General features: G+C 41.4%; 2 protein-coding genes across 2 annotated transcripts; both read left to right on the forward strand.

Annotated features, from left to right (window-relative positions):
- The first annotated feature begins 331 nt into the window (after positions 1–331).
- On the forward strand, positions 332–12507 carry zc4h2 (zinc finger, C4H2 domain containing). Its single transcript, XM_086024411.1, has 5 exons — positions 332–550; positions 1624–1795; positions 3175–3347; positions 8896–9058; positions 11838–12507. The coding sequence occupies exons 1-5, from the start codon at positions 498–500 to the stop codon at positions 11949–11951; spliced, it is 675 nt and encodes a 224-aa protein (XP_085880537.1). The 5' UTR covers positions 332–497; the 3' UTR covers positions 11952–12507.
- A 6665-nt stretch (positions 12508–19172) lies between these two features.
- On the forward strand, positions 19173–25940 carry asb12a (ankyrin repeat and SOCS box-containing 12a). The gene is made up of 4 exons (XM_086023596.1): positions 19173–19299; positions 19476–19798; positions 25142–25670; positions 25755–25940. The coding sequence occupies exons 2-4, from the start codon at positions 19514–19516 to the stop codon at positions 25916–25918; spliced, it is 978 nt and encodes a 325-aa protein (XP_085879722.1). The 5' UTR covers positions 19173–19299; positions 19476–19513; the 3' UTR covers positions 25919–25940.
- The last annotated feature ends 391 nt before the right edge of the window (positions 25941–26331 follow it).

Genomic DNA, 26331 nt, shown 5'->3' on the forward strand with positions numbered 1-26331 from the left:
CATCTGTAAATGCCTGAGGAATTATATAATAATATAATTATAATGAGATAATTTTCTTTCACTGTGCCACGTTAAAAAAACAAATGTTGGATATAATTGCCACTTGCCGGTAAAAAAAAAAAGTCATAATTTCACAGTCTGTGCAGTTTCATTTATTTAGATGAACCAAATCAGTAGGCCTACTTCTTTTTTCTGTAGCTCTACTTTGAATGTCAGTAGGCCTACTGTTTCCACCTTTTAGCATTTTACTTGACTTATGTTTTACTTGTACAACAGTAATATAGACAACTTTTGTCTGAGTAACCGTTTTACGTGAGTGCAGACTACTTCCTGGCACGCTTCAGCCACACGGCTTCACCTTGAGCGCGCACGCTCTTGTGCGCCGTCACGTCTGCCATTGTTTTTTTTTTTTTTTTTTTTTTAAATAAACTCGAGAGACCACCGGACAACGCGGCAACACCAGCTGTGCGACAAGCCAAGGGATCTATCTCCTCATCATGACGGACGAACAAGAAATCATGTGCAAGTTAGAAAATATCCTGGAAGTACGGTAAGGCTGGAAAACACGTAAAGCGATAAAACCCCTGATGTTTGCGAAAGGTGAGCGAATGCAGCACTAGACTAAAGAAGAGCCCCCCTTCTCTTGGCTGCTTTGTTACCCTATTAGCTAGCGGGGGCTAGCATTGGTTAGCAGTGGCTTTGCTGCTACTCCGCGAAACGGACAAAGCCAACCTTTGTTTATTTTCAACACTTCTTGGCGTAATTGTATGAATACACATAGGCTGCAGCTGACACAAACGTTATAATCATACGTTCGTCAGCATTCCAGATGTGTAGGAAGATCCAGAAGAGGGTTACGAAGCAGAGCTGTGGTCGAGCTAGCTACAGTAATTAGCCAGCTGTAGTCTGTCACTTTGTAACTCACTGTCCATCACTGCTTGCTGTGTGACTGGTTCACCGTCCACAGTATTGTTTTTATATACGGTAACATAATGTAGAATATTTACAGGCATCACTTACATTATATACACTGTACTGTACAAAAACTATATTCCTGCAACCCATTTTGTAATAATATCCCGATTTCATGACAAAGCCACAATTCCAATACTATTGATAATTTCCTTTCCCCCTTACTTACTACTTCTTACTACTGTGTGTATGTATAATAAAATAATATACTCTGACAGACCTGCTGAATCTTAAGTTGTGGCCATTGTGTTTGTAATTAATATATACCCATCTGTGGTTCTCAACTGTTGTCACCTTAGGAACAGAATTTTCCTATTACTGCCAAGGCGTGACCCACTTCTATAAAGTTTAAGAACAATAGCCCAATTTAAAATGTTAATAAACAGTAGGCCCCAGGATACTTTCGGGTGGCATAATGCCAGTCACTACTGCTGACTTGAATTGAAAACATTCATTATGCGCCATATGTAACCTCAATACGTCATATGTCAGCACCATCGTAAACTGAGGAGTTGGACCGCCTGCAATTTTTTAATTACCTTTTAACTACCGACCCACTTTTGGGCCCCAATCTATTTGTTGAGAATCACTGTCCTAGATGGTGTTGTTTACAGGTTAACATTTGTGCTAAGTGTCTTCTTGTGCCTACAGGAACAAAACAGTCCAAATGCAGAAGATAAAGTCTCGCCTGAAGATTGAGTTTGAGGCTCTGGAGTCTGAGGAGAAGCATCTAAAAGAGTACAAGCAAGAGATGGATCTCCTCCTGCAGGAGAAGATGGCACATGTGGAGGAACTCCGGCTCATCCATGCAGATATCAATGTGGTAAGTGTGTGCCACAATTACTGAGTCAGTACCATTCTTATCATCATCATCATAGCATGCAGTGTTGGGAGAGTTCATCCCTCACCTGAACTAGTCAAAGTTAAGGCCTAGATAGACCAAACCGACGTCAGTGGTCGTGAAGTGTCGTGGCGTCAGAATGCGCTGTCTGATTGGTGTAGTGGCGTTTATGCATGTTGAATCGGCGTAGTCAGTCGTGACATTTTGTCATTCTGATTGGCTGTTAGCTACCCAATCAGCACCTGGAGCACCAATGGGAAGTGACAAATACGGATAAACAATGAGCACGCCTTCGCTGCCTTAAAGTTCAGGGTGCAAACATTTTTCAGAGTCTGTTAAAATTCATATTCTCATTGGTAATAGGTTTTATAATACATACAAGTCACTTCCTGCAAGTTGTCAACCACAGATCGATTAGAAAATAACTTTTAATTGCTCATTCCGAGTGTTTCCGAACCTCATGCTCGAGGAATCGTGGCTTCTGTCGGCTCGTATTAGACTGTTCATGATTCGTAGTCACTGAATCCTCCGGCTACTGTGATGTCACATCTGCGCAAAAAGCCGAAGATGAGGGGGTGCGAGATTCAAACGGCAGACGACACATTCTGAATTGTATTTAGTGATTTAACTGCTGTTTACCAACAACCTAATCACATTTTAATGACAGTTGTGCATTGTAAAGGGGGTTCTAGAGGGCTACAGAAACTTTTTCAATGTGTGCACCCTGAACTTTAATCTTACAAGTACAAGAGCGAGGGTTGACAATTTAAGTATTTGACAAAATACCGTGTCAAGAACGTGATGGTTTACTTCGCGTGGGAGTTCATCGTGAGTGAAGAATATAGCTGCATGCATTGTTTACGTTTTTATAATCCGCCCCCGGCCAATAGCTTTCCGGTTGGATTTTTCTAACAATGAGAAATAGTGACTACCGCTGCCGATGGCATGGAAGGGTATTACATCACATGCGCAGTAGGTACTTTAATGGTCAGCGTCGTTGCGGTGTATTTTTCCAGCGTGACGTCCTGACAGCCGGCCCGACACGACGCCACAGGAGGTAAGCGTCTGTCACTGATGGCCAACGTTCGATTAGTCTATCTAGGCCTTTAGGCTCACAAATCTTAAAATTAACTAGTTCAATTCATAGTTCATAATTGAAATATTTTGAAGTTTATCATTCCAATAATGAACTAGTTTGTAGTTCTACTTGGTTTAATTCATTGAACTTGATTAGGTATAACACTGATCGCATGTGCTACTTGACTCTACACTTAACTTTAAATGGTTTAAACTTTAAGAACATTAAAAGCTTTCCGTTTACAGAGTTCAGGATTTTAGGTGTATTTTTTTTTTCCCCAAAGATGGAAAGCACAATCAAGCAGTCTGAAAATGACCTGAACAAACTGCTAGAAACAACTCGTCGCCTGCATGACGAGTACAAACCTCTGAAGGAGCATGTTGATGCACTGAGGATGACTTTGGGATTGCACAGACTCCCTCACCTCAACGAAGAAGAGGAGAAGCTCTCCCTGGAGTCAGTATAACACACACACCCACACCCCTAGAGAATTCTAGTTTATAGTACGGTGGACACTTAGCAATTTTTCTTTTTTTTTTTTTTTTTTTAAACCCCTCAAAAAAATCTTCAAAAAACCCCGTTAACTTGGATATATGTTTCCAATTTGTGTTTTTCTGGGGAACCCCCCTGACCCCAAATATATTGAGCAGGGAAAAAAAATCATTGAAAAGGTGAATCCGCAGTGGCCGAACCTCTAGTATGTGGGGGTTTCAGTGCAATACTCTCATAAATATAAGGAATACGAGGATGTTTTTTTTCCTCCCCTGCTTACGTGACGTCAAGCAAAAGGCTTCAAACGAGATAAGAGAACTTCTCTGCACAAAAAAATATGCATCCGAACACAAGAAATCCCAATTCATCAAATTACTATACGGGTATTATTTAGATTTTTGAACTAGGTTACCAGCAAATAAGGGGGCTGTATAATACATGAGTACAGAGAGAAAAACTGCTTTTGAAGCCTGGCTTTGTGGGGGGTGTATAAAACACCAAGTGCGTGTAATTCTGAAGAAGTTATCGTAAATGCATTTAGAGTAGGGGTGAGCAGAATGGGCTAAAAATTTACTGTTTACACACTCAGCTTTAGGTGAGCTGGGATTGGTCATTACCTGAGCCCTTAGCAACTGTGATGTCATTTTCAGTCGACAGAAAGTATCAAATTGGCCACTCCCTGAGATGGCTAAAAACGGGTGGCTTTTGCTGCTTAACTCATATTCCACAAACACAATATTAATCAAAACGGTGTGTTTAGACTAGTGAAGGTGCATAGAACATTTTAATGTAAAGAAAATTTTGGGGTTGACTTCACCTTCAAGCTCGCTCCCGTTCACTGATTCACACATGACCTGCTCTGCATTTTGGCAACAGAGACTGTGCTCTTGTCTATTTTCAGTGGCACATGTTGAAATAAAAATACTGTTGGTACTACTCTGTTTTACATGGAAAGGTAGAGAAGAGGAAGCGAGACATAAAGCTGAGGTACAGGGATGGTAAAACAATGCCGTTATGCTGCTGAACTAAGGATGACCCAAGATGAGCCTGAGTCAGCCCTGACTATAAGACACGGCCAGATGCGGCCTACCACACCATTTTATGTGGCCCACAAAAGTAAACAGTGTGTTTCCTTTTGTTTTAATTTCAGCTCAAAATCTGTAACGAAATTGCAATTTTCTTCATGTTAACAGGCTTTGCAAGCATTTACTTTGACCAACTCCTTTCTTAACATAAATTGGACAATAGTTGTATGTAGGCTATAGTCAAATATTTGCCTGGCGCTATTTTCCATGTCTTCTCATTTGAAATTCTATTTGGTGTTAAAAATATATAATAGCAGTCAAATGCAGGGGCAGTTGTGTGTATGGAATAATTTGATGAGGTTATTTTACATTTATATGGCTCAGTCATTACGACCTTCTGAGACTACCATGTGGCCCATGACGACGATTAGTTTGACTCTCCTGCATAAGACTATAGACTAGAAAGTGGATGACTGGGTGGAAATCGCTGGTCATCCAATTCTTTATTCATTTAAGGCATGGCTAATGTTTGGATAACTGATTGCTTTCTTTCATAAATTAAGTTGCACCTCCTCGGCATAACATCATAACAATCTATTCTAATATTACTCCCTAAACAGCCAGACTAAAAGTACAAGCTCAAGCACCTGTGGTTTGCAATCATTGACAAGAGGTTTGAACGATATATTTCGTCAATATTTCTTTCACGATCTGCGATTTGCCATTATCGAGTAGTAACACTGTCTCGAAAAGTAAAGACAGACGAGTCCATTTACTGTCTGCAAATTAGGAGAACGTGATGAAATCCTCATTCGGCGAATCAGTGGGCATAGACAGCAAAGGAGGAGGAAGTGATAAATCCTCATCCTCTGAATCAGCAGGCAAGATTCAGTGATGTGCCTCTGTGGGACCAGCTAGCTCAAGACGGCATTGTGTCAAATTTAGGAAATGGAGAAATGGAGGAATTGTTTGTCTCAGCGAGTATTTAATATCAAAATGAAAATCCGCGTCCCTAGCCTGGAAATTATTTGGGGTTGACTGAACTCTGTTGGAATCACATTGTATGATGTGCCACGTGCCAAAAACGGTCGCCGTGAAGAGCAATTCACCGACAAATCTGTTCCACCACGAACCATGTGGATTACGAAGGAAACTTTGAAACACCACAAGCATGCTAAAGAAAAAATCATCACAGTATAGCTGCACAACACATTAAGAAAACCCTCACAGAGTTGGGCAAACACAGCCTGAACCATTGGCGAAGCAAGTAAATGTTGGAGAGACATCACGAAGGCCGCCATCACCTATGCTACGTATTTTAGGCGAGCAAGTAAAACGTGACAGCCAGGATATATGATATTCGCTTAATGTTCATTCAGGAATGTCGGAAACAACACAACTTAGCAAAACACAAACGTCACCACAATAGAGATAACATAATTCGTTCCTCTGAGACGTTTGACAGCACAGGAAACCTTTTTTTCCGTTTTTTTTTTTTTTTTTTTTTTTTTTAAAGCCCATATCACACACCTCTAATTGCCATATAAATATAAACTGAAATTGATCATACAAGAACTTTGTAAAATTGAAAACACTTCAATGCAGTTCCTGATGTCCACTGTTAAAAGAACAAGATGGTATATTGTATTGAAGGCTGTACCCATCTAACATGAGGACCACAGAGACTAGACATTGTTTGAAGTAACAAGGATGTTATAAGTTACTTTCACGAGTGGTGTCTCAGCACCATGATGTGTTCAAGTAAGTCCTTGTTTTGTAGGAAGTCATTGTTTGGCAATTGCGTTTTTTGTAAGGAAGATTGGCTACGGGTCTATAATTAGCTTGGTCATCTGGTGAAAAGTACCTTTTTAAGAAGGCGTTTGATTACAGTCAGTTGAAATGACTGTGGTACACAGCCTGCGATCTGACAAACAAGTTGAGTTGAGGTGCGAGAAGACGGCTCTGAAGGACATGTCCAGGTATGGAGGACTCATTATGACCTCTAGGGACACTGCGCTTGAAAAAATTGATGGCAGGAGGTGGTTACGATACCAATAACTTCCTGCCTCTCCAAACCGATACCGATAACTTTTTCTTTTTTTTTTTTTTGTATACTACAAATATATCTGTTGTTGCATTTCAAAAGAATAAAAGATTTAAATCCCGCTTCCTACTAATGTAGCAGGGTTCGAGGATGACATTAAACAGCGCTCAGTGACAACTACAGTCGCATGTTTTGGTACTTTATAAAATCATGTCTCTATAATAATCTAATCTCTCTCAGTGACATTTTAACAATGTACATTGCACACACATATACGTGGCTGTACCCCAAAAGTTTTAGTGCTACTGATCATTTTCATATGAAGATGTTTTCATCCATCCATCCATTTTCCAAACCGCTTGTCCTCACGAGGTTCGCAGGCGCGCTGGAGCCTATGCCAGCTGTAGCTTCGGGCAGTAGGCGGGCAATACCCTGAATCACAATCATACCTAGGGACAATTTAGAATGTTCAGTTAGCCTTCCATGTTTGTTTTTGGAATGTGTGAGGAAACTGGAGTACCCGGAGAAAACTCACGCTAACCAGTCAAGCACCGTGCCGCGTGAAGACATTTTCAAGGACCAAAATAAAAACAATAATGGAAAATATCACATACTGCGCTTCAAAGAGCCGTGGCCATTTGATTCCTACAAGCATTCATTCTCATTATTACAGCAGGAGACATTGTAGTGTCATAGCGTTTGTTATCCATCCCTCCATTTTCGGAACCACTTATCCTATTCCTCACTTGGGTCGAGAGCATGCAATAAAGTTGTCGTTAGCTGTCGTCTGCGCATATTGGACATAATAATCTGGCAACGAAGCTTCACTTTGTGCCGTTGCCTTTTAAGTTCTTGTTGCGCTGAAGCGTGAAGAATCTGAGCATGTAGCCAGGTTTCTGTGAGTGATAAAATGCAACAGTCCCGAACATAGCAAGTTCTTGCTAGTTGCACTTAGTATGGATCTGGCGCTGGAGAGGTAGAGAGGCTTGTCAACGAAGGGTTGAGTGGCTAGCCATTACTTTAGCTCGGCTGCCCTGATTTTATGTTCCCTGCGCTGTCTACAGGGCCGACCGGACGTGACAACACTACACGCAGATCTAACTATCTCGTCTGGGATGTTGAAAGTGTGGTGAAACGTCCCTCCAACTTGTCAATGTGTACTGTGATCCCAAATCCACACGGTTATAGTACCCAGCATCAAAGGTAAAAGTAGAGTTAAAAAGGAAAAGGCACGGCTCGTCGTCATCGCTGTCTGGCGCCCGAGCCCTGCGGTGGACGCTCGAAGAAGACGGTCCCAGTAGTTGTTTCTCAGACCCGTTAATGCGGCGTCGGTTTTTTCCCAATAATGATCAGTTCAGTAGTTATTGTCCATCCCTAATTCGAATGTGCTAATTTCCCGAGCCTGCCTCCTAACATGATTTGCCCCAGAGTTGCATTGAGCAGATCAATGCTGCTTAGAGGAGTTGTGCAATACCGGAGGTCTGTGCGGATGTTGGACGGAACAGTTCATCTGCAGTCTGTTTATCTAGAGAGTTTGGTTGCTGGTTGTCTTAATTGGGAACATTTTAACTACTGGTAAGCATCCCCTGCAAATTGTAATTTGGAGGCTGTTGACCGAATCTGTTATCATCAATCGGTTGTTGATCAGCTCAATGTGTTTTTAACTGCTAGGCTGCTGGCCATCACTCTTTTTCTGTTCTTGGTGCCGCAATGCTGTCAGACTCCTCAGCGGTAAATCTTACTGATAGAAAAGTAATTCTGCAATCTTTTTTTTTTTTAACCTTTTATTAAGGGCCTATTCGAATTGGCCTACGAAGGCATGATAAAGCAACTTTGAAGCAAATGAAATCACACCTCATACGCCTATTGGGTGTTAGGATTTTCAAACCTTCTCTGGGAGAAAGTGACACATTTGCATGAAATGAGCTCTAACGCAAAGAAAATCAGTTTGAAATATAAATTTAGACAAAAATACATATTTAATGATTAATTGAACGTGAAATATTGAGGTGCATTGTGTTAATGGAATGTGTTAAGTGGTACATTGCTGGGATATGGTTAAAGGAAAAGCAACCCATTAGATTTGTTCTTCAGTTAATTGTACTCCATCACAAACCCATTCTGAGAGTAACCAGAGAGCATCATGAAATGGGATATCACTTTTTGTTGGTACACGCCAGTCAGACATAAATACCAAAGCAGAATTTTTTTTCCCCCCAACCCTCCGGCCCATGCACAAAAACACTCACATTAACTCAGAAAAACACTCTCACTAGAACTAAACTTTGGCCCAGAGTTGTACATTTAAAAAGGGAAAAAAAGGAACGTGAGCTTGTATTCTTTTGTGTTGATGCTACTGATGCGTGATGGGATGGGGTTTGTAAGATCCCAAAAATGAGACTCACAGCCAGCCCTGTGCCTGTCTTGTCTTTGCCTTCGACAGCTACTTTGAGAAGCAAAAAGCAGAGTGGCAAAAGGAGCCACATGAGCCGGCCATCCCAGAATCCCTTGCTGCCGCTGCCGCAGCGGCACAGCAGCTTCAGGTGTCCCGGAAACAAGATGCCCGCCAGACGGCCACCTTCAGACAGCAACCACCACCCATGAAGGTATCTGCCAGCCCAAAAGCACTCAAGAGGGGAACAAGTCTATTGGTGGGATTGTGTTTGAAAGAAGTCTAAGTAATTACAGTGTAATTAATTGTACTTCAAAGGTGAAGTCAAGTCAAAAATGTTCTTCCAAGAATATGTTTTATGCGGCCCCACTAACAGGGTATTCAGGGGGCGGACAGGTTGCCCCTTGCTGTAGACTGAAAATGACATCACAGTTGCTGGGGACTCAGGTAATTAAACAAAATTGCTTGCGAACGTCACATGGCCAAACTCTGAAAACAGTTGAGCTGTTATTGGTCGACAGTTGAGCTGTTCTTGGTCGTTACCTGAGCCCTGAGCAGCTGTGAGGTCATTTTCAGTTGACAGCAGGTGACAAAATGGCCGCCCCTTAAGATGATTGAAAACTGGTGGGTTTTGCTGCTTTAATTCATATTCCACAAATGCAATATTAATCTGAGTACTCTGTTAGTGGGGCCACATAGAACATTCGTGTAAAGAAAATTTCCCTTTCAATCTTAAATACTGGATTTTAAGATGTTCTTTTTAATTCAAAATGCAGCGGTGCCTTGACTAACAAGTTCAATTCGTTTTGTGACCAAGCTCACTAAATGAAATTTAATTTAATTTTTTTTTTTTTTTTTAATTGAATTTATGGGACTAAAACAAAAAGACCAAGAACAGTAGCGCTCGGACTTCCACCCCAAATCTCCATTCCCTAATTGCTGGTTCATATGGAAATACGCTCGGAACCCGCACTGCTTCACTCTGACGCTTTTGAAATTCAGAGTGTTGTTCAAATGTGTCGTTCGGTTATTCAGAGTGCATCCAAAAAAGGAGTGCCAGAGCCTAGTGCGTCAGGCAGTACTGGTAGAAACAGTTTAAGCACAAGCTGCTGATTGGTTTATAACATTGGCCGCGTTTGGAAACTAACGGGAGTGCACTCTGCCTCTCCGAACACACACTTTTTCAGAGTGGTCTTTCCGAATGCATCCTGTTGACGGCAGTGAACAAGTTCCAGTCGCCGTAACTTCTGCTTCTCACTATGGAAAAGTTTTTCTTTTTAGTATAAAATGGCCTTTCTTGACTGGAATCCTGCGTTGCAATGCGGCCAAAGGTAGAATCTTGGCCGGCACCTTTTGGTGCCGTCAATCCTTGCATAGCAAGTAGGAGCCACACGCTTAACTAGCGATACGTCACACGTTCTTAGCCATGAACACTACTACTTCTTCTGCTTCAATTTCTACTTGTACTTTCTTTTGGCAGTTGGCAAATACTTTGGTGCATTACCGCTACCTTCTTTCCACCGGCGGTAATGCACCAAAAGACAGTCAACACTTTTAGGGGACGGAGATTTCGGGTGCCAGTCTGAGCTCTAATAATGTATACAAGTCGCACATCAGTAAAAAGGTTGCAGGACCAACCAAACTAGGAAAAAAAGACTGACTTGTATTCCAAAAACTATGGTCATTAAAAAGGTACAGAAATAAACTGTTTTTGAAATGTCTTGTACCTTGGTAGTTTTTTTTTTCTGTAATTAATGTCAATTGACGTCTTGAAGTCTCAGCCCAGGTTTTAATGGCTGGTTTATATTACACAAGCTCTCAGCTAGAGTTAATTGGCTTTCATTATTCCATTTAATGAAAGAGAACAGACTGTGATTTGCTACATGTTGGCTACTTGTGCTACGTCTTAATAAAAGGTAGACGTTAGTAAATAATTAAAACTGAAAGCACATTTATACAACAGTGATATGTATTTTTGGAAGTTTCAAATATGAGCAATGACAAAATTGATCTATAATCAAATTGACCTGCTAAAATGAGTAAAAACAAAAATTGATAATCAGAAAAATGGATCATTCATGTGAGCCCAGCAGGCGACTTCTATGTGTGTAAGAACTGCTTGTTCTACCAGGTGTAAACTGAAAAATGTCTTTGGTGTTCCATTCCTTGATGTACTGCTGTTCGCGGGGATTGGGACTGAGACCTGCTACGATTAGCGAAAATGTGCAAGTAATTGACCCCCAAAACGTTTGTAATTGCCTGTAGATGCCACAAGGTGGCAGCAAAGCAATACTTCTTGCTTGAACAGCAAACAGGTACAATTTTCAGCAAATGACAAAGCATAGGTTACCCAAAAAATTCTGCCACTCTTGAAGAGTGAATACGTGGAGGTTCAAAGTACTCGCTAAATGTTTTTTGTTTGTTTGTTTTTTAAATTGATATTGCAAATGACACTTAATCCTGAGTTGGGCACTTACTGTACCTTATGTTGAGCAGCTAACCTGATGAGCTGTTACCTTCCACTGCCAATTTGCAATGGAGACCTTTCTCTGCATCTTCTTGGGAAGTTTATCACCCTGCTCTCTCCGGTGTCAACACTGTGCCTCGACTGCCTTTAAGAATTGTCCAGGAATCTTTCATCATGCTCCTGTTGGGTGTCAAGCCGGCCAGCTACCAGCTGGTGGCTGATGCTAGCTACCCCGCCGCTAACATTGCACCTTGGAAGGCGGCATCATAAGGCATTTCAGAAAGAGCAAAAAATACTGCAGCTTTTTGTGCTCGTTCTTCTGTAATGCCTTATACTTGTGAATTGGGGTGTTTTTCAGCTAATGTTTTTATGTTCAGTACAGAGATTCGGCGGGGGCGTTACTGTACCTGTCTGTTAAATCTTTGCGTGGAAACGGAGGATAATGGTGTTGCTTTGCACTTTGAGACCCATTTTTCAAATGTCTGTGTTTTCAGACTAAACACAATCTCCTTTATCGTCCCTCTAGGCTTGCTTGTCGTGCCACCAGCAGATTCACCGCAATGCTCCCATCTGTCCCCTGTGCAAGGCCAAGAGCCGCTCACGCAACCCAAAGAAGCCCAAGAGGAAGCCGGACGAGTAGATCTGTTACTCAGTTTACTAAAACTGGCCCAGTGTGCTGATCATGCGCGTAGAAGTGACGGAGCTGCACATTAGCAAGGCTCCCACATAATTTGGCTAAATGTATTATTGGTACTGTACCTTATTCGATATCAGTCTACCACTGAGCCAGGATTGGGTCATGTCTGCATTGTGTGTTTCTGTCTGTGCTCTTCGTGTGTTAATATGTAACTGTATGACTTCCTCATTAGGTTTATTATCTCTCGATCGTGTTCCTGCAATAATATAACAAAACAGTCATTGTATTTGTCATGTTTATTGCCTTAGATAAAGTACTGTAATTTCTGTTTGGTTTTTAATTCATTGCAAGCATGCTTCTGTGGTTGGTTGTCAATTGTGATTTGTGCCCAAAAAATTAAATACAATAGGCTTAATTGCTACATTAAATTAAATAATGTTGTTTTATGTTTACAATGTTACAAGTGACTACCGACCCAAATAGGGAAAAACAGCCAGACGTATTTGCTTTAAATTGTGTTGTACGTTTTAATACAGTGATTTGAGAATAAATGTCTCTTTTGTACAAAAATGTACAAATTTGTATCATTTATATTAGGAACATCCTCAAAATACCGGAATTTAACCAAAACTTTTTGGACTCAGGTATATAATGTATTCCTTTTGTTAGCTGTGTGGCTGTACCATCCGACCAAAGTCCTTCTAGTAGCAATGGTCAAAGACACACACACACACACCACATTAACTATACAACTAAAGAGCCACTGCAGAGTATAGAACCCCACCAAAGCCCACAACACTTCCATCAACGGGTGTCAAATGATGAGAAAGCAAAAAAATCATACAAAGTAGATCCGACTCAACACTGAAAAATAGTACATTGAATAGAAGGGGCTATAGACACAACAGCAGTGTGAACTGTTTTCACCCTTTTTTAAAAAAATGTTGTTTCTGTAAACTTTTTGAATCAGATTTGAACCTGGACTACAACACACTGAGAATTCTTTCTAACCCCTTTGTATGATGCAGCGTACGTCTACACCAACATAAGCACAATAATATGGTGGTGGCAACCACAACTACTATATTTCTACAGGACATCACATTCACCTAATGAAGCATATGGGTGGGTTTCCAGTGGACAATCGACTTGGTGTATTCAGTATATTAAAAATGAAGTCATAGGGACATATTTGACTCCACCTTAACATTGTCCCTCACACTGTACAAATGCTGCGCCTGTCATGCCTGCTGCTATCTGTCTGAAAAAGGACAGAGAGGTCCTGCTAAATGAGTTCCTGTAGTGTTTTTGTCACGGTAACCCCTCATTTCATCTGTTGCCAGGGCAACTCCACGTTCCTTCGTAGTTGCTACGGCGACCACAGGTTGCTGTGACCCGCATATTTCCACAAAATAGTTCCTCCCAAATCCAGAGATGGGCATTGGAGGGCGGCGAGGCGTTTTCCACAAGCGCAACTAACATGCACACTCTTAAAAGAAAGGAATTGTTCAAAAGGTCCAATGGCATCAGATTAAACGCATCGGTGTCTCCAGGAGACGTCAATATCAGAGATGTTTGGACCCAGGCCATATAGCTCATGGGTGTATTTAGTCTGCCTTGCAGTGTCTGGTACTGCAATTGTGTCTTCACACTGATAAAAGTTTCCAAGGCCGTAGAAACCTGTTACTCCTCACACTGACCACAGTGGGAAACAGAAAGCATACGCACACGGCAGTAACATGAACCAGAGCACACAGAACTACAGGAAAAGGCCAGACTAGACTCATTTGCTTTTTCTAAGGTTATATCTACTTTAAACGGCTCTTCACCTTCTCTAAAGTATTCCGACAGTTTCGACCCTCAGTAATTAAATGAACCGAAGCGGATCAGGCTTCATTTCAGGACCTTGAGAAGGTTGCCAAAATTTAACCTCCATGAAGGCCTCGCACTATCGCTGGTGGGCTTGGTTAAACAACCAAAATAGTCACACCAGTGGAGTGGTTTGCTATCTGGGCTTTCAATACCACAACTATCATGTCACTATTATGGAAACCATCAACACCAGGCAAAAATTCTAAATACCAGCATGCAACTGTGCTACATACATCATCTGGAGGATTTCAGAACCCATCCATCCATCCATTATCTATACCGCTTCTCCTCACAAGGGTCGCGGGGTGTGCTGGAGCCTATCCCAGCTGTCTTCGGGCAGTAGGCGGGGGACACCCTGAATTGGTTGCCAGCCAATCGCAGGGCACACAGAGACAAACATCCGCACTCACAGTCACAACTAGGGGCAATTTCGAGTGTCCAATCAACCTACCGTGCATGTTTTTGTAATGTGGGAGGAAACCGGAGTACCCGGAGAAAACCCACGCAGGCACGGGGAGAATATGCAAACTCCACACAGGGAGGCCGGAGCCTTGATCGAACCCACGACCTTTGAACTGTGAGGCAGACGTGCTAACCAGTCGACCACCGTGCCGCCCTGATTTCAGAATCAATATTTATTTAACAACAAAAGACAAAAGAATAACAAAAGTATTAAAACATACATCATACTCACCAGTGATGTTGATAATGAAATATCAACATGTAGATCGCTATAGATGTACTGTATTTTGCAAACCGAACTTGGCTTTGACAAGTTTTGCTGAGACTAACCTATCAGAGGAAGTAAAAAACATTGATGTCATTTTGGATGTTAGCCGAATTTGAAATCTGATTGGTTAAAAAAACAGTCACGTTGCAATAGTTAAAGTTACTCTATATTAGCCAACACTGTGTTATTATGAATTGCAGTTTTCTGGGCAGGACACGCCCCGCTGCAATATGATTGGCTGCTACATTCAGGTAGGACTACTGCTTCCAGGCGGGAAAATAATTATGAATCCCACTAACGTTCACCCACCCTGACTCTAACCATAGAAAAGTGAATGTGTTTATTTCATACAGATGAGATGCATACTTGGCCATGTCGTTGCATCAGCCAGGATATGCTCCAACGAAACAGCTGCCAACCATATTGCTGTAAAATTCCAGTGGCAATCGTAATAATGCACCAGCACTACTGATTCTTAAGGCCCTCGGCAATTATAGTAGATGGACATTGTAGCACATAGAGGCTTAAATCAGATACCACCCCAAAAAAAATCCAACATCCACATTACATAATTACTTACTTAGGCTATATCGAAAGTAGTGCAGCCAAGACAAACGCTACAAAATCAAAAGAATGTACTCATTGGAATTAATATAATTTCATGGAACATTTTTTATAATTTCGTTTGTAAATGTTAAGCCATCAGATCAGGCCTTCCTGGCCCTGAAGGTCTTGCGATGACAGTGATTTGTCAGCTGTAGGCCTACTATCCAAACGTTTTTTCAGAATCTTAGTAAAAAAAAAAAAAACCTCAAGTATATTATCATATATTATTTGACAACAGGGGGTCTTCGGTTTATAATGGGGCTTCATTCCTGCAACAGATATGTAACCTGATTTTATACTCCGGAACACAATCTTTGTCTTGATCAGTATCCTACGCTAACCAGGAATAAAGTCAATTACACTCAATGCTTATATGAAAAAAAAAATGTCAAGCAGTAAAAAATAATCAAATTAAAAACTGTGAGAAAAACTCAATTAAACACTTCCTTGCCAACAAGAAGAAGCGAGGACAGCCTACTACAGACATGGAGAAAAAATGTGACCACATGTGTCCTCATTTTTAATGCCTGGTGCCACTAGAGGTGTCTCGTGACCAAAAGACAGGAAAGAAAACATGAAGTGCGTAAAATCACAGTTTTTGGCAGTACAATTCCATAGGTATTGATTTAGGTAATTATCAAGAAAATCCTGAAAATTGGCGAGGTACCAGCTCATTAATTAAACACTTATGAGTAATTTTTTGTCATAAACACACCTTTAGTTGTACCTGGCATTTACATGAAACAAGAAACGTAAGATACAAGGGTGGTGTAACAACTCATCCATCCATCCATTATCTGTACCGCTTCTCCTCACAAGGGTCGCGGGGCGTGCTGGAGCCTATCCCAGCTGTCTTTGGGCAGTAGGCGGGGGACACCCTGAACTGGTTGCCAGCCAATCGCAGGGCACACAGAGACAAACAACCGCACTCACAATCACACCTAGGGGCAATTTTTTAGAGTATCCAATCAACTTACCATGCATGTTTTTGGAATGTGGGAGGAAACCGGAGTGCCCGGAGAAAACCCACGCAGGCACGGGGAGAACATGCAAACTCCACACAGGGAGGCCGGAGCCGGGATCGAACCCACGACCTCTGAACTGTGAGGCGGACGTGCTAACCAGTCGACCACCGTGCCGCGGTGTAACAACTCATGAAATGAAATTAATTTCCAAATATGTACTTTCCCAACATGTAAGAGCCCCAAAAAGCACTTTGTCTTGCTATAGTGTTTAGAACAGGGACATTCCCAGAAATCAATGTGTCACTATCGCCATCAAGTGGAGTAAAAAAAAAAAAGAGGATGCAAATTTAACCCGATTGACTTTCATTTGTCTGCTGGATGTTTATGACAACGGTGAGATTGTTCATCATTACATAAAGATAATATGGACGGGTTGAATCGCAAATACTTATTAAATTTTCACGTCATTATCATGTACGTTTAATCTTTAGGCTTTACACATTTATGCACTCACTGTTTTAACTACCGTGTAATACAATATACAAATATTTGCTATATCATCTATTCGTCCTGCCATCCTACCATCCATCGATCCTATAGGTTCGGGGCTGAGGCGTAGCCTATTGCATCTGACTTTTGGGTGAGAGGTGGGGCTCACCCTGGACTGGTCGCCAGCCAATCACTGGGTTAGCACAGTGATTCCTTAATATTGTCATTCATTAATTTCCAATACCGCGTGTCCTCAAATCAACTAATGGCACTTAGTAGTGTGAAAGGCTCCCCCAAGGCCAAACAAGCTTAAATTGCAATGGAATTTTGTTGAAATCAGGTGATAATGTGCCCATGATGGAATCAAACTATGATGAAAACATATATAGGATTTATTCAAGCAAATATAAAATGCAGCTGACTTTGGTTGAAACGAAAGTCATCTTGGACAGGTCGTCAGGTTGTCTGGTTGTGCTAGCCACTAATCCACAATGATATCATATGTCTTTTAAATACTTATTCCAGCATTGTGTCACAAAACGTACTGAAACCAAATTACAGGTACCTACATATAACTCATGACATAAAAGTAAGGCACACCCTCATATTTTTAGAATTGCTTTATTATATATTTTCATGAGCCAACAGTAAAGAAATGACACTTTGCTAGTAGTCAGTGTACAGCCGCTAAGAGAGTAAGTATACAGTCTCTCAAATGAACTCAACACACCACCATTAATGTCTAAACCACAGTGAAAATTGAAATGAAAATCTGCCATTTTCTCTCCCTGATGTCTTGTGACTCACACTCTCTCTCTCATCGTGGTCACTGGAAGCTCACCGTGGCACCTCATGGCAAAGAACAGAGGATCTGCAAAAAAGAATTGTTGCTCAACTTGTAGTCTACAGGCCGCATGCGGCCTGCGACCATGCTGTGAGTGGACCATTAATTCCCCCAACTGCAACACACAACGTTTTTTTCTTGTTTTTTTAAAAATACTTTTATAAAAAATACTGATAAACATTCAATATACATTTTCCATGAAAAACGTGAGGGAAATTGGGTAAGAATCCTGAATGGGAAATGGGATAAGAATCCTAAATAAAACATTGAAAAATACAAAATGTAAAAGTTGGGTTAAAAGGCAAAAAAATTGTGAATTTACGAATCCATGGTTGCCATACTGCGAATATGCAGGGATCGACTGTAGTTTGAATTTGTTGTATCATCAACCACCGCTAGATGGCAGACATGTCTTTTTTTCAATGACACTGAGTCTTAAGGCCTAGATAGACCAAAAACACGCTGGCCAACAGTGACAGACGCTTACGCTTAGGAACTGTGTGGTTCTATGTAGTCCCCCCTCCCCGCCGCCTATATAACTTATGAAAAACTGTGGCCTCCTCCACCATTTCAGTTGCCCATCCCTGGCCTAGGCTATAAGAAGACCGCCACAAAACACAATCCCCTCCATTGGAAACTGGGCTACAGTATTCCAATATGATAAACACCCTAAACACACCTTCAAGACTGTCCCCTGAGCATCTATGGGGCATCCTCAAACTGACGGTGAGGTGCACCAGGTCTCCAACATCCTTCAGCTCAGCAATGTCATCATGGAGGAGTTGAAGGGGATTTCATTGGCAACCTCTAAAGCTCTGGAGAACTCCATGCACAGGGTCACTGCTGGAAGATAATGGTGGCCACGCAAAACATTGAGACATTAGGCACAATTTGGACAGTTTCATATAGGGGTGTGCTTAGTTTTGTTGTGAATGGTTTGGACATTAATAAATAAATGACTTTATTTTGAGGGGACAATAAACTCACACAAGCGGCACACTGACTAATTTACTGTACATTGGCGCAAAGTGACATTTCTTTAGTGTTGTCCCACTGAAAGATAAACCACATTTACCAAAACGTGAAGTGTGTACTCATGTTTGTGACATACTGTATAATGTGTATGTGTTCTCAAATAATTGAATATGTCTCTTCTGTGTATTCAGAGAATGCTAGCAATCTGGACTATTCACCATCTGCACAAAGAATGTGTTGTTACATTCTATTTAGACATGGTTGGGTTTGGCAAAAGAACAGCTGACTGATGAACCGTTTCACAGTCACGCAGCTGACACTCGAGAGAGAGAGGATGATGGCTGCAATGCCAGGATTGTCTGTGATTATTCAGCTTTTACTCACACGTATCCTAACTGTGGCAAATATATTAATGCAATTTTGTTTTGGAAAACTTTCTTTCCAAGGACAAAGTGGCCATCATGCAGGATAACATTCTTCACACATTTAATCCTGGCATACGGACATAAACACATCTGTTGACCTGGACACCAATGGCAGACGCATGCACACGCACACGCACACACCAATGATAGAGTGGCACTGGTCTATCACCTTTCTAATTTTAAGCCTGAGCTTCAACGCTCCGAGAATGGAAGTTTAGCCAGGCCCATCTGTGGCCTAAATTTAGCCTCCACCAACCCTGAAGTTATAGCCCCTTAAACACACACACATACACACACAAATGCATGCACACAAACACGCTATCAGGCACCTTTCACAACTCACAAGTCTTTGCATGCGTCTCACACACACACTCGTACACACAGGACTTTCCCAATGTGCTGTAATGACATTGCTTTTGTTAAGAAATAGCCTCAGCCGAATAAGGTGAGTCTCTAATGAATTCTTTTTTAATCATGCAAAATGTTCACGATAATGTCTTATTTATGATGTCAAACTCTTTGTGGCTTTGAAAAATATGCACAGTATATCATAGCTCAATTATCAAATTGCAAGTTATGTGCTCATTTATTGTGGTGTTGATGGTCTAGTGGCCTTTGCAGGTGGAAAAGCTTTGACTTGCAACAGCCTGGAGGTAAATATGGCCGTGGGTGGAACTGTGGATATGAATTTGATGGACATCTCCAAGATCTTCTCACTGCTGCAGCCCAATGAGGAGGATGAAGGCAACGAGCTGAGCCAAGGCTTGAATAACGCCGTGCGCAGTGACGATGTCATTCTTCTCTCGAAACTTCTTTCTCAGGAGAGTTACAGGAGGTCTATCAACACTCGAAGCGGGTGGGGGGTCCCCGTCACCCCCTTACGGACTGCTGCTGCTCTGGGACACCTGAAGTGCCTGGAGCTCCTACTGGAGCATGGGGCAGAGGTGAGATTTGAAACAATGTTCAGCCTCCAGCATTTTACACCTGTTTAATATAAGCATTAATGCTGCATAATTATGCCATTGGACACCGACTTTTGTGCTGGATCAGATCAGTTCGCCTGAGCACTGAATGATCTTCATTGATCTAATGTTATTAGCGTTATCGACTGCGATAGATGCAGACACCAAAGCAACACGGTGCACATAGATCTTGCAACAGATACGTTCAGCAGCTACTTTATTTTAGAAATAGAATATTGTTGAAAAAAATAATGCTTACTCTTCATATGAGATGATCAGAGTTGACAATGGAACAAAATTAGGTTTGTTCAAGACTCTGCTAAATATTGTCCTTACACTGAATAAAATGGTTTGCATTGTTTACTCAGTTTTATTTAATCAAGTGGTTGCATGAAATATAATCATCTGAATCCAGATAATTTTTTAAATAGACTTTACATCGAAAACATGTGTCTGGATCTAGAGGATTTCAATTTGTGCAACCACCTTAAGAAATATAATTGAGTAAATTCAACTATCATTTTTTTTTCAGTGTAGGTGTGAATGTGAGTTTGAATGCCTGTTTGCTTATTTGCCCCGCGAAAGGCTAAAGCAACCAGTAGTGTTGTTCCAATGCCATTTTTTGGCCCCGATACCGATTCCAATACCCAGCTGTGCGGTATCGGCTGATGCCGATACTGTACCGATACCAGACTTCTGAAAAAAATATATATATATTTTCTTGTAATTCTAAAGAACTGCATACTCACTTGGATGTAAAACCATTGCTATCATGGCTTGGTCGGACATGAAACAGGAAAAAAATAAGAAATAATATACACAAGGTATCTTTGAGAGAGATTGTGTCGGATTAATTACAAAAGCTATAGGACATAATTATAAAAGTTTGTTTTGAGTATTAGTGACCCATCGCAACAACTTCCGCTCCCAAATCCACTTTCGAAACCAAAAACAAGCCGTAGAAAAATCCAACAAGTTCAACTCCAAAATCCAAAATTGAGCAGGGTTTGTTGTTGCGGTCCATTCCCCTTGTTCATGCTCGCTGCCGCTGCCGCCGCTGTAAGCTCTTGGTGCTTGTTCACATGTTTCGTCCTCAAATGTTTTATCAGGTTTGACGTATTGAACCTGGCCACGTTAGTTCCACCTCTTTGTTCTTTTTGTTCTTGGTCATTTGTAACCCTGGCAGAGACTCCTATATTTCCATATGTCGTAATGCTACATAATGTCATTTACGCCAGTTGTCAGCGCCAATGCCTATATTTCACACTACGGTCTAGAGCAGAGGTGGGCAAACCTTTCGACTCGGGATGTAAAATTTGACAGAGGGGCCGGGCCAGGAACATTTGCATCGAAAGCGTTGGCAAGCACACGCAAATAAACGAACAAGCCAATTGACTACCAGTGTGCACTGAGAGCTGTACCTTTCAAACGTGCAAAACAGCTCTCATGCAGGTAGTACGTTGGTGTCGATGACTATGCAAGATACGGCGTTTACACACCTGTTCATACAAGTCCTCTCTCCTTCAGCGACTCCGTGCTCAAAAGCTCCTCAATTATCTCAAAACCTTCCGTACTTTTTTCTGTTATCCGTGGTAATAAATGTTCATTTATTTTACAATAACATCTCCCAAAAAAACGTCACTATATATAATGTGACTAATAACAAAGCCACATCAATAATTTAAATCAAATGAGCCATGGGATGGTGTTGAATTTGTTGCAGCTTAACGTTGCATTTGGAAGAATTGACGATGGATGTAAAGAGCTTCTTCAGCCAAACCTGGCGTATTTATTGCAAAGTGCGAACAACAGAGAGCACAAAATGCACCCGCTCCAACAGACTCGCTGTCTCTTAATAAGGAACAAAAAGATGACGCAAGCCCCATAGTCAGTGTTCCAGCGCCTCACAGTGGTACAAGCACAACATTACAACTGAGGACATCAACAGTATTCCCTTAACACCCTCACTTGTACTCATGTTGTTGTCATTTGAACAAACAAAAATACAATAACAATGTGGACCTATGTCTTACGCATTTCAAACTCCAAAAGTAACACTTTCAAACTTCTTCAGTTTTGACTTTGTTGGCGGTTTTGTCATGATATCAACAACCATGTTATCAGTTGGACAATACATCAAAGTTACTCTCCCCTCATTCACAGTAGACCTAATAAAATGATATTTTATGTCCACGTGTTTACATCTCTGTCTGTTGACCGGATTCTTGGCAAGAGCGATTGTCCCCTTGATTGTCATCATGTACAATTGTTGGTATGTACTCATAATTGTCAATTTCACTTAGAAATTGGTCTAAGTATAGGCATTCCTGTATGGTTGAAGCTAGTGCCATGTATTCTGCGTCACAGGTCGAAAGTGCCACCGTGGGTTGTTGTTTTCCATGAAACTGGAGAACTCATTTGACTTAGAAACAGACAGTATCCTGCAGTACTGCGCCTGTCGCTGGTATCAGCTGCCCAGTCGGTGTCACTATAGGCATGTAAACCTAGTTTCTCACTGTTGTTCCTTTTGAAGCTTAATTGTTTGTCAGAGGCGCCTTTGAGGTATCTTAGCACATGTTTCACGGTAACCCACTATTCCACTGTAGGTTCAGCTAAATACTGAGAGCTTAAGTCTGGCCTGGTACACGCAGTCAGGTAAATAAGGCTTCCCACAGCCTCCCTGTACATTCTGACATCATTCATTTTTGTAGCATTCTCATCATATTGTATCTTTTGCTCACATGGTGTCTCTCTGATTTTACTATTCAGCATATCAAAACGCTGTCGTACCGGTCTCTTGTTGATGTATCTTTCTTGTGACATTTTTACACATCCATCATATTGATTGAAATCAATACCCAGAAAATGTTTGAGTTGTCCTAAATCTTTCATTTTGAAACTTTCTGCAAGCATCTCTTTCACCTCTTTCAAAAGATCTTCATTGCTGGCTGCAATGATCAAGTCATCGACCCATATGATTATTATTGCCTTCTTGTGATTTGATACTTTGGCATAAACACAATGGTCGGCTGGGTTTTGTGTGAACTTTTTGTCTGTTAAACAATCATGCAAAACTTGATTCCAATTTTGCCCCGATTGTTTAAGGCCGTACAGTGATTTTTGTAGTTTATACACAAGACGTTTTCATTTTCTTCATAACACTCGGGTGGATCGATGTATATGTCATAGTCAATAGGAGCATGTAGGTAGGCCGTTTTCACATCCATCTGGTGTAGTACCGGTAGTAGATTTACCTGTGCTGCTTTTTGAAGAACTACTCTTACTTGTCAGGTTTGCCGTAGGTGAAAAAGTCTCTCCATAGTCTACTCCCATTCTTTGGTTTTAACCTTTTGCCACAAATTGTGCTTTGTACTTACCTCTTCCATCTTCATCTCTTTTAATATTGTACACCCCTTTACCCCCCGCTGTTTTCTTGCCTTTTGGTAGGGTTGTCAAGGTAAATGTTTTGTTTTCGTTTAGCGAGTTAATTTCTTCATCCATGGCTTTTACCCATTCTTTTGTGTTATCTGATGTCGTTGCCTCCCCAAAAGTTTGTGGTATATTGCATACAGCTCTGTAGCAATAATCTACTGTGGTATGAACTCCAATACTCTCATCCTCTTCAATTATGAAGTTTTCCAAGTGTCTTGGTTTCCTCCTTTCCCTAGTTGGATACCTTCTACTTTCGGGTTCACCACTTGTCACTGTGTCACTGTCATTGTGCCCGCTTCTATCTGGACTTGACTCTGGAACATGTTCTGTTCTCTTCTTGACTTCCTGCTTGATTTCTCTCGTCCTGGGTAGTCCTACATCGTCATTATCATTACATTGATTTTCATCATTTGTTTGTGTCTGTTTTTCTGTAGCTTCCTTGTTCACAAACCGAACTAGCCTGTGTTTTTGTACCTTGTCAGTGTCTGGATGATATATTAAATATGCTGGGCTGTTTTTATCATACCCCACGAAATGTCCTTGGTCGCATTTCGCATCCAGTTTTCCCTTATCTTGTTTGAATGTGTTACATACAGAACCAAATTTTTGCATTCTGGACACATTCGGCTTCTTGTCTGTTAAACAGTATGATACAAAGATAAATAATTGTATTAGTGTTCGTTCCTTGTGCAGTTGTTTATCAAGAACGCAAGGCATGATGACTTCGACTCCTATAAATATATATATATTTGAATGAGAACAAAAAGAATATTTGGGATACCTGACACGTAATGCTCGCTACGTTTTGGCCACAAGCTTTTTTTATGCCGAATTCAGGCTTCTTACTGTACTTTGCGAACCGGACGACGCATGACGTATGCGCGCTCTCACGGGGGGTTGCAGTTTACGGCAGGGGTGCTGTTTTCGGCACAAGACCGGCGGCGGACCAAAAAGTATTCCCCTTCACGCTCAACCAAAGCATGCCAGGAAGTAAGATCTTCACCATCGCTACAATCCACTTCATAAAGTTGATTCATTTGTGGTGGCGGCGGGATAATCTCGCTCGCTTCCAGATCCGCAAATGTAATTTTAGTGTGACAGCATGCACCCTGCGCGACTGAATGACGTCATTACTAATTTCTTTCGTGCAGAAAGACAGTGGATGTGGCTTGCCAGTGCCACATACTGCAGTCCACAAAGGTCCACCAATGGTCAGTACGCCATCTACTGGAAAAACGTGGGCACTGCAGGAACAGGATGAAATCATTGAATGATTCAGATTTCTTTTTTTTAGTTGGACAAGTTCGGTGGGCCGGATTTTTTTTCTTTTCATGACGGTGTTAAAAGTGATTGGTTTCTTTTTTAGATGCCACGGTACTGTAATACCGCCTGGCATTGCCGGGCCAAACAGCTGTTTTGAATCTCGACTGTGGTACGGAAGGACGTTTTTTGAAGTTGATTCCACCTCAATCACAAATAGATTTCCCCTCTATGAGTGCAGTCAGATTGGTTTTATTATGAAATCCAGCTGTGCGAGAGAAAAAACGGCAAAATCAGAATCAGCAGGGAAAATGCATCTAGAGAAGTTTATTTGCAGCTCTGATTTTAAAAATGTGAAAAAATTATTGAACAGTGTAATTTATATTTTATACATGTGGTTAAATATATTGATCATATTGTCACTTAAAACTGAACATTGTTGTCTTGTGATTGCCTCAAATCTTTTTTTTATTTTTTTACTGAATTGTAGTCATCTGTTGACTTGGCCAGAGAATCATGCATTTTTTAGTCCTGTTTTTAAAAATGCATGTTTGAAATGTTTAAAATAAGCATTGCATGGAATGAGTCACCAGGTCTTTGTCAAGCTGTATTTGCTGTTGTGATCGTGTCCAGGTAGACAGCCTTGATGTAAAGGCCCAGACGCCATTGTTCACAGCTGTCAGCGGTAAACATCTGGACTGCGTGGTGGCTCTGCTGAAGGCCGGAGCCGACCCAAACGGCAGCCAGCACAACAACTGCTCACCGGTGCTGACCGCTGCCCGGGAAGGAGACGTGGACATTCTCCAAGAGCTGCTCCGCTTCGGTGCAGAGGTGGACGTTCGACCAAAAGTACCAGAGTGGGCGTCTAATGCGACAGCATGCAGAGGGCCTCTTTATATCTCAGCAGTGTATGGACATGTGGACTGCTTTAAACTCCTCCTCCTCCATGGAACTAATCCTAACTATAACTGCACAGATGAGAAGATGCTTGCCCGAATAAAGCAGCCAAAGACTGTGCTGGATGTGTGTTTGCGTTACGGTTGCGGTGTGGAATACATCCAACTTCTTATAGACTTTGGAGCAGATGTGTATCTGCCTACACTCATCATTGACAAGACAACAAAGCAGAATGAAGCCTTCGCTTTGCTGCTCAAGGAAAGGGGTAAGACCCACATGATTATCCATTTATTTTGTAACTCAGAATTTCAACTCATCTCTTGTAACTTTGGGTGTCTTTCTGCACCAGGTTGTCCCAAACCTCTGATGTCACAGACTCGCCTGGCAATCCGCAGACACCTCCATTTTGCGAACAAAGAGCATGCCATTGAGAACTTGGATATTCCTCTCATCCTGAGGAACTATCTGAAGCACAACACACAACACTCTGAACTCACGGAATGTTCCAGTTAGCATCAGAACAGCAGCAGCTATCATTTTCATGCCTGTCTTGTTTATGAAGTCCTCATTTAAAGGGATGGTCGGTCAGGATGGCCATGTTTTCACGAACAAGTTCATTTTATATATTTTTTGATCAGGAGAATGAAAACAGTTGTCATTTTCTATCTCATCAATTCATTTTGGAGAAATTAGGAAATAAGTGACGACTTGAAAAGCACCTTCTTTTAATGAGGAAAATGGCCGCGCCCCCTACCGTTCTTTCCATGTTCGGTCAGAGTCACTGGAGGGACCGATTACAAACTCTCCATTGGAAACTCATTGTACTTTCAATGCTTATAACATCCAAAAACGGTGATCAATTGGCACCAACATTTACGTCTGTGTCCGTCATTATTGACAATCGATCGCCATCCAAAGCTTTACTA

Source organism: Filicampus tigris, chromosome 2 (genome assembly GCF_054856515.1).
Source record: "Filicampus tigris isolate MCC_2025a chromosome 2, RoL_Ftig_1.0, whole genome shotgun sequence".
NCBI classification, from domain to species: Eukaryota; Metazoa; Chordata; class Actinopteri; order Syngnathiformes; family Syngnathidae; genus Filicampus; species Filicampus tigris.

Excerpts from the sequence above, each read along its gene's own strand:
- asb12a (XM_086023596.1), top strand. The coding sequence starts at position 19,514 with ATGGCCGTGGGTGGAACTGTGGATATGAATTTGATGGACATCTCCAAG. Across the intron at positions 19,799-25,141 it reads TACTGGAGCATGGGGCAGAG|GTAGACAGCCTTGATGTAAA; the intron begins GTGAGATTTGAA and ends GATCGTGTCCAG. Across the intron at positions 25,671-25,754 it reads TTTGCTGCTCAAGGAAAGGG|GTTGTCCCAAACCTCTGATG; the intron begins GTAAGACCCACA and ends TTTCTGCACCAG.
- zc4h2 (XM_086024411.1), top strand. The coding sequence starts at position 498 with ATGACGGACGAACAAGAAATCATGTGCAAGTTAGAAAATATCCTGGAA. Across the intron at positions 1,796-3,174 it reads TCCATGCAGATATCAATGTG|ATGGAAAGCACAATCAAGCA; the intron begins GTAAGTGTGTGC and ends TTTTCCCCAAAG. Across the intron at positions 3,348-8,895 it reads GAGGAGAAGCTCTCCCTGGA|CTACTTTGAGAAGCAAAAAG; the intron begins GTCAGTATAACA and ends TGCCTTCGACAG.